At 40.6% G+C, this 13,020-nt stretch overlaps 1 protein-coding gene and 1 long non-coding RNA gene across 4 annotated transcripts in view; one reads left to right on the forward strand and one right to left on the reverse strand.

Moving 5' to 3' along the window:
* LYPD6B (LY6/PLAUR domain containing 6B) overlaps positions 1 to 13,020 on the forward strand; it is a 221,935-nt gene that overhangs the window by 207,223 nt on the left and 1,692 nt on the right. For all 3 annotated transcript variants that reach the window (XM_061199930.1, XM_061199940.1, XM_061199949.1), the window contains 3 exons: positions 711 to 863; positions 3,937 to 4,035; positions 7,843 to 7,973. In XM_061199930.1, coding sequence (XP_061055913.1) covers positions 749 to 863; positions 3,937 to 4,035; positions 7,843 to 7,973 — 345 coding nt within the window. In that variant the 5' untranslated portion in view covers positions 711 to 748. The remainder of the gene's footprint in view (positions 1 to 710; positions 864 to 3,936; positions 4,036 to 7,842; positions 7,974 to 13,020) is intronic.
* LOC133097769 (uncharacterized) overlaps positions 1 to 13,020 on the reverse strand; it is a 141,851-nt gene that overhangs the window by 25,047 nt on the left and 103,784 nt on the right. The window contains exon 2 of the long non-coding RNA XR_009702058.1: positions 9,192 to 9,345. This is a non-coding gene — a long non-coding RNA (uncharacterized LOC133097769). The remainder of the gene's footprint in view (positions 1 to 9,191; positions 9,346 to 13,020) is intronic.

Genomic DNA, 13,020 nt, shown 5'->3' on the forward strand with positions numbered 1-13,020 from the left:
AGTGATAAGCAGTAACTGTGGGCCAGGACTAACGTTATACGTATGGTTTTCAAACAACTGTTACTCTGTTTCCTTGAGAACCTCCTGGCTGCTTCTCCTCGCTCCCGATGTGACGGAAACAGGTGGGGACGGCAGTTCCCGGTTACCCTTATTTCTCTTCTCAGTGTCTGTGTGTTCTGGGATCCAGCAGAGACTTTGTTTCTCAAACTGGTTGCCCTTTTACTCAGTGTCCTTCCTACTGCTCCAACTTTTATTGTTTCTTCCAAGTTTTGAAAGAGTTGCAAAATTCATCAACCATAGGTATTTAACTCAGGGGATGGAATTTCAGACAGGTGGTTCTGTAACTTCAGCCGAGCATGCCTCTGAACCTATCTGTGGTTGTTCAAAGATCAGGTGATTCAGCACGAAGTAAGCCAACCCACTGAGGCAGCAGTGGAACGGGGCGCAACCAGGCCAGGACTGCTGCTTGATCTCCAGGAACCCAGGCCACTGGGCGTCCTGCAGAGTGCAGAGGCCTGCCCAGTAAAAGGCAGCAATTGCTTAACTTTCATCTGACGGGGAAGAATGCAGTTTACTCACAGGTGCTGGCCCTACAGAACAAGTAGATTGTTGAATATATTTGAATAGTCAAGCTTTCCAAACAGAAGCAAAACGTACTCCTAGTGATGTATAAAATGCAAATAAACTCAACCAGTCTCTTTTCACCGTAGGTATATGAGTTTTGGACTTTTCCACACCCAGAGTCAGAATGCTGCTCCTCTGTCATGCCCTCACTGTAGCTGTGGCCCAGACCTTTATCTTCTCAGAAAACCGGGCATTTGCCAAGAACATCAACTTCTATAACGTGCGGCCTCCTCTTGACCGTAAGTAGTGGTTGTCACCATCATTGGTGATGGGGGGTCAGAGTAACTGTTTGAAGTCCCTGTTTCCCTATAGTAACTTTGCCTTTTCTGGAACGTTTGGTTTATACCCAGCATAAATCAGAAAGTCTTCACTACTTCCATGAGTAAGGGTAACTAACACATGGTGACAGAAATTTTCTCAATTTCTTTAAAATGGTTTGGCTTCCTGCTGAAGTCTCAAAAGGGTTCTTGTTTAAAATAATCTTCTAAACATTGTCCATAAGAATGGCTCAGCAGGAGAAATTCAGTGTTCTTTGTTGATCTCTTCCTTGGAGAAGGATATTGACTCTAGGAAGCTTCTGCATAAATTCTATATACTTTCAAATGGCCATTAACAATTTTGAAAACAGATTAGCATGTTTGAAATTTGGAGGGGAATACTACTTAGATTTTCATTAATATTATGCACAGTCACTATATATACATATATAAAATATATATATATATATATATATATATATATTTAGTAATTCCAAGAATCTATTCTAAGGTCATTAGCCATTTGAAGAGGAAAATGCATTTAAAAAGACTTTTAATGAAGCATTAACATATATATAATCTCACCTCCTTTCTCTCCAGACAAGTAAAACTTCTCTGATATACTTTACAGAGAATTTGTTATAGATAAAAATTGTTTCGTGGAAGTGTGAATGCCAGTGGTTCCCACATCTGTAAGAGTATCGGAATCGCAATAAAAGCATTTAAAACTACATATTCCTGGGTCCCTTCTCCTGAGATTCAGTAGTCAGGAGGGTGGTATGCAGAATATTTTTTTTCCCTTTTCCCCCTCTTCTTTTTAAAAAAGTTCTCCTGACACTGTTGATGCACAGCCAGGTCTGGGAACCACTGTCCTTATACTCCTAAAGGAGGAGTACTCATACTCCATACTCCTATATGATTACCATTCTGCATTTTGTGTTTTGTTTTTTTAGGACATTCAGTCATTAGTAGGTGTATGTGTACACACGTATATACTACACAACCATATACATATACACATGAATAATAGCCCACACACATCTTGAACTATCATTTATTACAAATTTCTAAATTGATAGTGATCATATACTGATAGCTTAATGGCATAGCATAGACATAGTTTTCATAAAATCTACATTATTGACAAATTTTTAACCTTTTATAAGAAAAAATTATTAAAGAGAAAAAAGTAATATTTGATTACTATAGAAAATTCCAAAGAGACAGGAAATGTGTAGAAGAAAATAAAATTTATTCATAATCCCAAGATTCAGAGTGAGCTCTTCTTTACATTTTTGAATACAGCTGACCCTTGAACAATGCGGGTTTGAACTGCCTGGGTCCACTTACATGTGGATTTTTCTCCCATCGTCCATACTCTAGTACTACATGGTCTGCAGAGGGCTATATGCAGGGCTGACTATAAATTACATGAGGATTTTCAACTGCATGGCGGGTTGGCGCTCCTGACCCCCACGTTGTTCAAGGGTCAACTGTGTTTCCTTCCACTGTTCTTACTCTGTATGTGTATTTAACTTCGTGACAGAGATCACACAAATTTAATTTTGCAGTAGCTTAATGTCTTACATTGAAAATTTTTTTACTCACATAGCTGGCTATGTGAGGAAACTATTTCCCCATGCTTTATACTGGCCCCCCACGAGTGCATGTGCGCGCACACACACACACTCTCTCACAAGCAAGCTAAATGTTAACGCTTCATTGAAAATCTTTTTAAATGCAGTTTCCTCTTCAATTGGCTAATGACCTTAGAATAGATGCTTGGAATTACTAAATCAAAAAGGTTGTGCCAGTTTATACATTAACTATTTACCCAGCGGCACTGAGTTTTAGTATTTTTTAAACTGTGCTGAATTAATAGGTGAAAATGGATTTCATTATTTCATTATTTATTTACTTACCTAATTCACTTTTATGCATAGGCAAAACTGAAATGTATTGCAAGAACTAATTTCATGTCCTCTGAACTTTAGCTTTTGATATTTTGCTCTTGTTTTATGCATCGATATATCCTCCCCTGTATGTGAAATACCCACTGCTTTCTAATTATCATCCCAACTTAGGGATGGTTTGGGTTACCTTGATCTGTGTCTGTTTCATTCTCCAAAAATAGGAGAACTGAAAGTTTCATACAGGGCTTTATACTCTGGCCTATAGAGAAATGTCAAATTTATTCTCCTTTTGACTTCTCGCCCAACAAAATAACAAGATACAAGGCAGGAAAAAGAAAGCATAAAGACAAAAAGAACATACTAGTTGTTCTCAATCCAGACTGCCGGCAGCTCATAATTCCTCCTTTCAGTAACACTCTTGCCTGAGTACAAGGGCCTGTGAATTACTATCATCCTTCTATTAAATGTTACATTCCTGATAGAGGTCTAATGTTGGGATAACTGACATATATCGAATGAGATTACTTGTTTGAAGTTAAATGTAGCTGTAATGCAAGTACATATGGATGGAAACCAACCTGGTTTGATGTGCCAGGGACTCTACTAGATATTTTTCTTGCAACCTGCTGTTTAATCTTTATCTCTGCAAGTCATGGGGATCTTCACTGTCACTATTATTGTAACTATTATTATTTCTTAGAGGTTAAAAAATCATACAACTAATTAGTGAGAAGCGCAGAATTCAAGCTTAGGTTTATGTGACTCCAGTTCTTTTCAGGGCCGATACTATATCAAAGTATTGGTCCCAATATTGCCACCATCTTTGCCTGTCCACTCAACCCTCACTTATCCCCAAGTTATAAATTATAATAGAACAATACCATGGATATTTCAAAGTGGCTCATGGAATCATTTGCATTACTCTGTAGTAGATATTCATAGATGAAATATTCAAAGAAAAGGGAATAAAGAAAATTCCCCAAAGTGTGGCAGTTAAGCCCAGCTCCACAGAAACAGAAATTGTAAGGATAATGACTTGTAACTTTTATTTGATCTAGTAAAAGTTGCTAATTTTATGCCATATTTGATGTTTGAAAAAAATTTTTAACCATACTGTTTCCCTTTGCATTTTTTTTTTAAAGCGACACCGTTTCCAAACAGCTTCAAGTGTTTTACCTGTGAAAATGCAGGGGATAATTATAACTGCAATCGATGGGCGGAAGACAAATGGTGCCCACAAAGTAAGTGTGCTGAGTTTGGAACTCTTTGGTGATCAGACCTCATTTAGATCTCTCTTAACTGGCCCTGAGCAGAGGCGTCTTATGTGATGAGATTAGCAAACCAGCAGGCCGATGATGTTCTATAGAAATCAGAGATTTTTTTGACGAGACTATCCAGACATCAGACTGCTCTGAGAGTACGTGGAAACTGATGCATAGCCTCAATTTGTAGTTGTATGTGCTTTGAGGAAGAATTTCTTAATTAATATTTACCAGGGAGAACAAATAGACCACAATGTTGACTAGGGCATTCTAAGAATGTCAGGAATGCTTGATGATACCGCTAGAAAAGTCCTACTTACTGGCTAAAGCAAAGGAAGGTTTTTGTACTCTTGAGATACACTGATGCTTGAGAAACTCATTCATTTATTCAACAAACATTTGAGCATCATTTTAGTTTGTTTAGTCCCCTGGTAGATCCCCAGTGCCTAATCCAGTGCTTAGACCATATTAGGCGCTCAGTAAATATTGACAGACTGAAGGGATGCCTTTGACTAGGTAGTCAGGAAATCTTCTCTGAGGAATATACATTTGAACTGAGAACCAAATGACCAAAACAAGTCAGCTGCATGGACATCTGTAGGAAGAGCATGCCAGGAATAGGGAACAGCAAATGCAAAGGCAAGATTTGGCTTCCTCTGTGAACAGGAAGAAGGCTGGCTGGTGAGGTGTAGTAGGAGATGGAGAAAGGATCTGATCAAGATTAAGGACTGGGATGTGCAGCATCTTATTTGTTCTGATAAGAAGTTTGGATTTCATTGTAAATGTGAAGTGAAGGGAGTAGGGTGTTTAAGCCATGGAGTACAAGATGCTAGGTGTGTTCTAAAATATTGCTCTGGCTGCTGAGTGCAGAATGGATGGTTGGGAACAAGAGAAGAAGGGGACACCAAATGGGGTCTTTCATTGTTTTGGGGCAGGAGAAGATGGTGACTTGGACTAATGTGGCAGGAATATAGGGGGCAAGAATGATTTAATAATACATATAAACTTGGAGGTAAAGCAGACAGGATGTGCTGATGGATGATTTGTAATTGAAAAACTCTACTTAGAACTATAAGGAGATCAGGCTATTTGGATTATAGGATGCACTGTTTTTTAGGTTTTCAGATGTAAAAGGCCAACAAAAACAAACTCTTCCAGACTTGGAGATTACCAGTTTTGGTCTACTATTACCTTGAATCTTTTGGAAATTTCTGTATCACATTATGGCAGTGGAATAGCCTTACCTCTTCCAGATGATGCCAAAGTGTGGAACCAAGAAATAGTATACACTGGAGACCTCTACTGGGCCTGAGAATCTTACGCTGTAAATTAGCACAGATGGCTGTGACATTTACATGGACAGTATTTTTCATTATTTCTTTTCAAGAATAATTAATCAAAATATTTTTTTCTTGAGGTTATTTTACAGTTCTGAAGAGTGGTTGACTGAATTGTGCTTGTGAGTGCATGTATGCTTTTGGGGATTTGTTTTTACATTTTTCACAAACATTAATTTCAATGTTTCTGAGGTTGGCGGATGTCTCTCTTTAACTAGCTTGTGTCAGGGGGTGGGTATCATTCTTTAACCATTTGCTTTAAATTCTCCCAAGAACTGGATGGGAAGGGTTTAGAACAGTGGTCGATTGGGGCATTGATGTCCAGCCTCTTTATGGACACTGGCTGGCACTTTTCTTATCCTTATCTTTATGGCTGGCATTATTCTTTTGAATTTTACCAAATGCTGTTCCTACTAGGTCTGTGCACGTTCCAATTTGTCTCTCATTAATCAAAGCCACTTTTAATGGGAACATGCATGGAAATTTCTGGGTTTTAGAATTTCACCTCTGTTGAAACATGGGAGCAAAAGAGGGGTGCTGCAGCTTTTTGCCAACAAGAAAATATCAGGGAGGGGAGAGCCAGCTCTTCACCATCCACCCTGAAAGCCCGACTCGTAGAGAGATGGACACGGAATGCCCCCTGCATTCCAGCGTGCGTAACAGTACATTCTTGATTGTACACCAGCCAAGCCCCAAAGATACTAACCATCTGGAATTCTGAGGCTGTAATTGCTTACTTTTCACCTTGTCATTTACTGAGGTGGGTGATTGATAGTCAACCATTTCTTGGGGTACACAGGCCTGTGGCTATGGTTCTTTGTCATCTCAGGTTTCCTTTTCACTTTATAGCTCTGCTTCTGTGGTCTGCCAGGGTTGTTAAAAGAGGTTCTCTAGGTAACAGGATATGACAAGAATGACATTTCTTATTTACCCCGGCTTTTACTCTGACTTTGTAGGGCTGCTTTAGCATGTGTGACAGTCTCTATGAACACACGCAGCTACCAGTTTTCAGTTCTTCTTTGTCTGGAGTACAGATTGGGATGCCTTTCAGAACAGGTAGTGGTTCCCTGTCCTGCAGGGTCCCAGTCAGCCGCTCTTGCAGAGCACTCTGCTCACGCCCAGTTCCATGCTGAGTGTACTAAGAGGCACGATAGTGTGCTGGTGAAGAGCACAAACCCTGGAAAACTGCCTACGTGACAGTCTTACCTTCCACCACTTTCCACCTATGTGACCGTAAGCCTCAGTTTTTTTATCTGTGAAATGGGGATGTTAATATGACTTATCTTAAGGCCTACTGGGGGGATTGAATGAGTGAATACATGTTAGAAGACAGCCTGGTTGGTGGTACGCACTTACTAGGCATTTGCTATTGTTAACGTTACGTAGTGCTTGCCCTGTCAAACACCGGGCACTTACAATTTTACTGAAACGAACATGAGCTCAAAGGCTCTCACGTGGCTTCTTCACTTGTGACAGAGGCAGTTCCCTAAGCCCGTCTTCTCAACTCTCGTGTTTTCCTGCTCCCTGCCCCCACTTGTAGGGCATTGCTGCTGTAGTCCCTTCTCAATAAACTAAGCAGCACTGCATTGGCCTGAGATAACTAAAGAGTAAGAGGCACAGAGCTAAAGTGGAATGTCCTAGGTTAGTGAATGAAATCACGTTCTTGAAAGAACCCTAAGAATAAAATGTGAATGATTAAAGGTATAAGGGGTAATCTGTGTGGAAATGAACTAGCCCTGCGGAGCGGGAGGGGGCAGAGACGGTAAGAGTTAACTAACTAAAGAGGAGGAGAAGAGCTGGAAATACTTTGGGGAAAAGTCAAACACGCTGGGAGGATTAGAGCCCGGAGAAGAATTAGATGAGTAAGCAAGGTGCTCGTGGTGTGTAATTTGAGGCACCTGCTTCTCAGTCCAGGTTGCCACATGGCCTATTAGTATATAAAGAAACATATGCGGAATAATGCAACAAGTGCTATGACCCACTGCATTTCACATATATAGTTTTCATTTTATGTTAGAGTTACAGAACATGTGCTTCAGAGGGAGAAACACAGACATACTGACACTTTCTTATGAAATGAGCAGACCTATTTTTTTGGAGTTATACTCCTTTATTGGAGTATAATTGCTTCACAATACTGTGTTAGTTTCTGTTGTATAACAAAATGAATCAGCTATATGCATACATATGTCCCCATATCCCCTACTTCTTGGACCTATGGTTTTGATGAAAAGCTTGTCCAATTTTTTCTCAGCTTTACCTGGCACCAAAGAATAAGTGCCCATTTATATTCATTTTAAAAATAGACATGTGCTTCAGAAGCTAATGCCTGTTCAGCAATACCGCCTAGAAACTTAAGGATCATCCTGAATTTTAGTCATTTCTGAAGTGACTGTTGAAAGTTAGTTTTTTACATTGCAAAAAAAATAAGTTGCTTTTTTCTGCCTAGATACACAGTACTGTTTGACAGTACATCACTTTACCAGTCATGGAAGGAGTACATCCATCACCAAAAAGTGTGCCTCCACAAGCGAATGTCATTTTGTTGGCTGCCACCACAGCCGAGATTCTGAACACACGGTAAGGAGCGTGTGTGTGTGTAAAGCTACTGTCCTGTGGTTTCTTGATGGTGATGGCTGGTTGTATATAAAGAGGCAGGAAGGATAAATAATGTCAAACATACGTATACTTTGAGAGACTCCCTTACACTGATACAATGGAGATGAAAGAAGCAGCCTTTCTGTCCATCAAACAATAATATTACTAAAAACAAATGATAATTCTCAGATTCCAGAGCTAGACCCCGGGGTCTAGACCTTGGACTTTGGGTGAGTTGTCTGAAGTCAACTCTGGAAGCCCCAAAAGCAAACAGTCCATGCATGAGAGGATGACCAACACTATAGAGCCCAGCTTACATATTTCGTTTATGGCTAGAAATCACCAAGAGCACTGCACCGAGAAGGTGGAAAGAGGAAAATGGTGACAAACTTTTACAAAGGAAACCTTGTCTCACTTTTACTGCCTCTGCTTAGACGAGGTGAGACTCTGAGAGGTTAACCCCAGCTTATTAAAATGAGCAATAGATACATTTTAGATGAATCTATCTCTTCAGTTTTCTCATTCTACCATTCTAAATGAGCATTTTACTCTTTTACATGCCTGGAATCCTGAAATGGTTGAGAAAAAATTACTTGAAGGTATGTTAATTTCATGAGATCTTAGAATTCAATTTAGCCTATACCTAAAGAAAATGGTCCTGACACCAGTGGCTTTTTAAAAAAATTTAGTTTAGTGTGGTTGATTTAAAGTGTTGTGTTAATTTCTGCTGTACACCAAAATGACTCAGTTATACATATATTCTTTTTCATATTCTTTTCCATTATGGTTTATCACAGGATATTGAATATAGTTCCCTGTGCTATGCAGTAGGACCTTGTTGGTTATCCATCCTATATATAACAGTTTGCATCTGCTAACCCCAAACTCCCAATCCTTCCCTCCCCGACCCCTCTCCCCCTTGGCAACCACAAGTCGGTTCTCTATGTCTGTGAGTCAGTTTCTGTTTCATAGAAAAGTTCAGTTGCTGACACCACTGGCTTTTAGCTCCAGCTACAAAGGAGAATCTGGAATCTGCTGGGGAGCTTTTGTGGGGGGTGGGCATCCCATACCAATTGAAGCAACTTCAGAGTGAGATCCTGGGCCTCAGGGATTTTTTTTTTTTTTTTTTAAGTTCCCCAAGGTGATTTTGATGTGTAGCCAGGATTGAGAACCACTGAGGTAGATGATACTTTATCTTACCTGACCATCCTGGAAGCCATTTGATATAGATACTTTATCCTGAAAGCCTCTGTGAATGTCCTGGTTTATCAGGTTGAGGCGTTGTATCCGATATCATGACAGGGAGTGCTTCCCTTGAGAACACCTTGTGCTGTGAGGGAGCATGCCATTGCCACTGTAAAGATAGGAATCAGTGTTAGTACAGACAACAGAGTGATAATTATCCCCTAACAAGTAGTACTGAGAAAGAAAATCAATGACCAATCCAAAAGGTTCCTAGCTTTTATTTTTGTTTCAGTGTTTCTGCTTACAAACCTTCAGAAGAGTTGTTGGCTCAGTTAAGCAGTCTTATTCAGTTTGCCTTTCTCTTGCCTATGCTTGGGTTGATGCAGGTAAATCACACTTAAAATGAAAAGACTCTCAAGATGGTTTTTACTTTGAGGTAAGTGGGGGGAAGGGTGCCCAAGGGCCTGGATGACTCACAGACTAAAAGCCAACTCAATTCTGTCCTCAGAGAGGTCGTTAACCTCCTAAATGTTTGCACTTCAGTTACTGTCTCACTGCAACCACTTAAGAGACCCCCCCCAAGCCAGAACTGCCCAGCCAGGCCCTTCCTGAATTCCCACCTCAAAGAAACATTTCCACTTAGAAAAATTACAGTATGAAAGGTTACCTAGGGCTTCCCTGGTGGCACAGTGGTTGAGACTCTGCCTGCCAATGCAGGGGACACGGGTTCGAGCCCTGGTCTGGGAAGATCCCACATGCCGTGGAGCAACTAGGCCCGTGAGCCACAACTGCTGAGCCTGTGCTCCGCAACAAGAGAGGCTGCGATAGTGAGAGGCCTGTGCACTGCGATGAAGAGTGGCCCCCGCTCGCCGCAACTGGAGAAAGCCCTCGCACAGAAATGAAGACCCAACACAGCCAAAAATAAATAATAATTAAAAAATGAATATCTGCTTATAAAAAAAAAAAAGTTACCTATTGGGAGAAAAGATGGCAGAGTAGAAGGACACGAGCTCATCTTCCCTTAAGAAAACACCAAAATCACAGCTAACTGCTGAACAACCGTTGACAAGAAAAATGCTGAAACCTACCAAAAAAGATATCCTACATCCAAAGACAAAGAGCCACAAGGAGATGGTAGAAGGGGTGCAACTGTGATAAAATCAAATCCCATACCGGCCCAGTGGGCAACCCACAAACTGGAAAATAATTCTGTCACAGAAGTTCACCCACAGGAGTGAAAGTTCTGAGCCCCACATCAAGCTCCCCAGCCTGGGGGTCTGGCAATGGGAGGAGCCCCCCCCCCCCAGAGAATCTGGCTTTGAAGGCCACTGGAGTTTGTCACAGGAATTCCACAGGACTGGAGGAAACAAACTCCACTCTTAGAGGGCACACACAAGGTCTTGTGTGACTAGGACCCAGGGAGAAAAGCAGGGACCTCATAAGAGTCTGGGCCAGACCTACCTGCTGGTATTGGAGGGTCTCCTTCACTGCAGGGACAAAGACACTGGCAGTGGTAGTTCTGGGAAGTTCTCATTGGCATGAACCCTCTGGGAGCCTGCCATTTTCTCACCAAGACGTGGCCCCACCCAACAGCCTGTAGGCTCCTGTGCTGGGACACCTGAGGCCAAACAACCAATGGGGTGGGAACACAGCCCCACCCATCAACAGACAGGCTGCTTAAAGTCTTCCTGAGCACACAGCTAAATATACCTCCTGACACGGCCCTGCCCACCAGAGGGACATGACCCAGCTCCACCCACCAGTGGGCAGGAAACACTCCCTCCCACCAAAAAGCCTGCTTAAGCCCCTGGACCAACCTCCTTTGATATACGCAGATCAATCAGTGTGGTACACCACATCAACAAATTGAAGAATAAAAATCACATGATCATCTCAATAGATGCAGAAAAAGCTTTTGACAAAATTCACCACCCATTTATGATAAAAACTCTCCAGAAAGTGGGCATAGAGGGAACCAACCTCAACCTAATGAAGGCCATATATGACAAACCCACAGCTAACATCATACTCAACAGTGAAAAGCTGAAAGCATTTCCTCTAAGATCAGGAACAAGACAAGGATGTCCACTCTTGCCACTTCTACTCAACATGGTTTTGGATGTCCCAGCCATGGCAACCAGAGAAGAAAAAGAAAAAGAATCCACATTGAAAAAGAAGTAAAACTGTTACTGTTTCCAGATGACATGATACTATAAATAGAAAACCCTAAAGATGCTACCAGAAAACAACCAGAGCTCATCAATGAATTTGGTAAAGTTGTGGGATACAAAAATCTCTTGCATTCCTATATGCTAACAATGAAAGATCAGAAAGAGAAATCAAAGAAATAATCCCAATTACCACTGCATCAAAAAGAACAAAATACCTAGGAATAAACCTACCTAAGGAGGCAAAAGACCTGTACTCAGAAAACTATAAGACACTGATGAAAGAAATCAAAGATGACACAAACAAATGGAGAGATATACCATATTCTTGAATTGGAAGAATCAATGTTGTCAAAATGACTATACTACCCAAAGCAATCTACAGATTCAATGCAATCCCTATCAAATTACCACTGGCACTTTTTACAGAACTAAAACAAAAAGTTTTAAAATCTGTATGGAGACACAAAAGACCCCAAATAGCCAAAGCAATCCTGAGAAAGAAAAACTGAGTTGGAGGAATCAGGCTCCCTGACTTCAGACTGTACCACTTACAAAGAGCTACAGTAACCAAAACAGTATGGTACTGGCACAAAAACAGAAATATAGATCCATGGAACACGATAGAAAGCCCAGAGATAAACCCACACACCTATGGTCAATTAATCTATGACAAACAAGGCAAGACTATACAATGGAGAAAAGACAGCCTCTTCAATAAATGGTGCTGGGAAAACTGGACAGCTACATGTAAAAGAATGAAATTAGAACACTCCCTAACACCATATACAAAAATAAACTCAAAGTGGATTAAAGACCTAAATGTAAGGCCTGATACTCTGAAACTCTTAGAGGAAAACATAGGCAGAACACTCTGGCATAAATCGCAGCAATATCTTTTTTGATCCGTCTCCTAGAATAATGGAAATAAAACAAGCAAACGAAAAAAAAAAGGACCTAATTAAACTCAAGAGCTTTTGTACAGCAAAGGAAACCATAAACAAAACGAAAAGACAACCCACAGAATGGGAGAAAATATTTGCAAATGAAGCAACTGACAAAGGATTAATCTCCAAATATACAAGCAGCTCAATATCAAAAAAACAACCCAATCAAAAAATGGGCAGAAGACCTAAATAGACATTTCTCCAAAGAAGACATACAGATGGCCTAGAGGCACATGAAAAGGCTCAACACCACTAATTATTAGAGAAATGCAAATCAAAACTATAACGAGATATCACCTCACACCAGTTAGAATGGCCATCATCAAAAAGTTTACAGACAATAAATGCTGGAGAGGATGTGGAGAAAAGAGGAACCTCCTACACTGTTGGTGGGAATGTAAATTGGTACAGCCACTATGGAGAACAGTATGGAGGTTCCTTAAAAAACTAAAAATAGAACTACCATATGACCCAGCAATCCCACTCCTGGGCATATAACCATGGTTTGAAAGGATACATGCACCCCAATGTTCATTGCAGCACTGTTTACAATAGCCAAGACATGGAAGTAACCTAAATGTCCATTGAGAGATGAATGGATAAAGAAGATGTGGTACATATATACAATGGAATATTACTCAGCCATTAAAAAGAATGAAATAATGCCATTTGCAGCAACACGGATGACCTGGAGATTGTCTTTCTGATTTAGCATGATAAATATATGAT

The sequence above is a fragment of the Eubalaena glacialis genome, chromosome 1 (assembly GCF_028564815.1).
Source record: "Eubalaena glacialis isolate mEubGla1 chromosome 1, mEubGla1.1.hap2.+ XY, whole genome shotgun sequence".
In the NCBI taxonomy this organism is placed as follows: Eukaryota; Metazoa; Chordata; class Mammalia; order Artiodactyla; family Balaenidae; genus Eubalaena; species Eubalaena glacialis.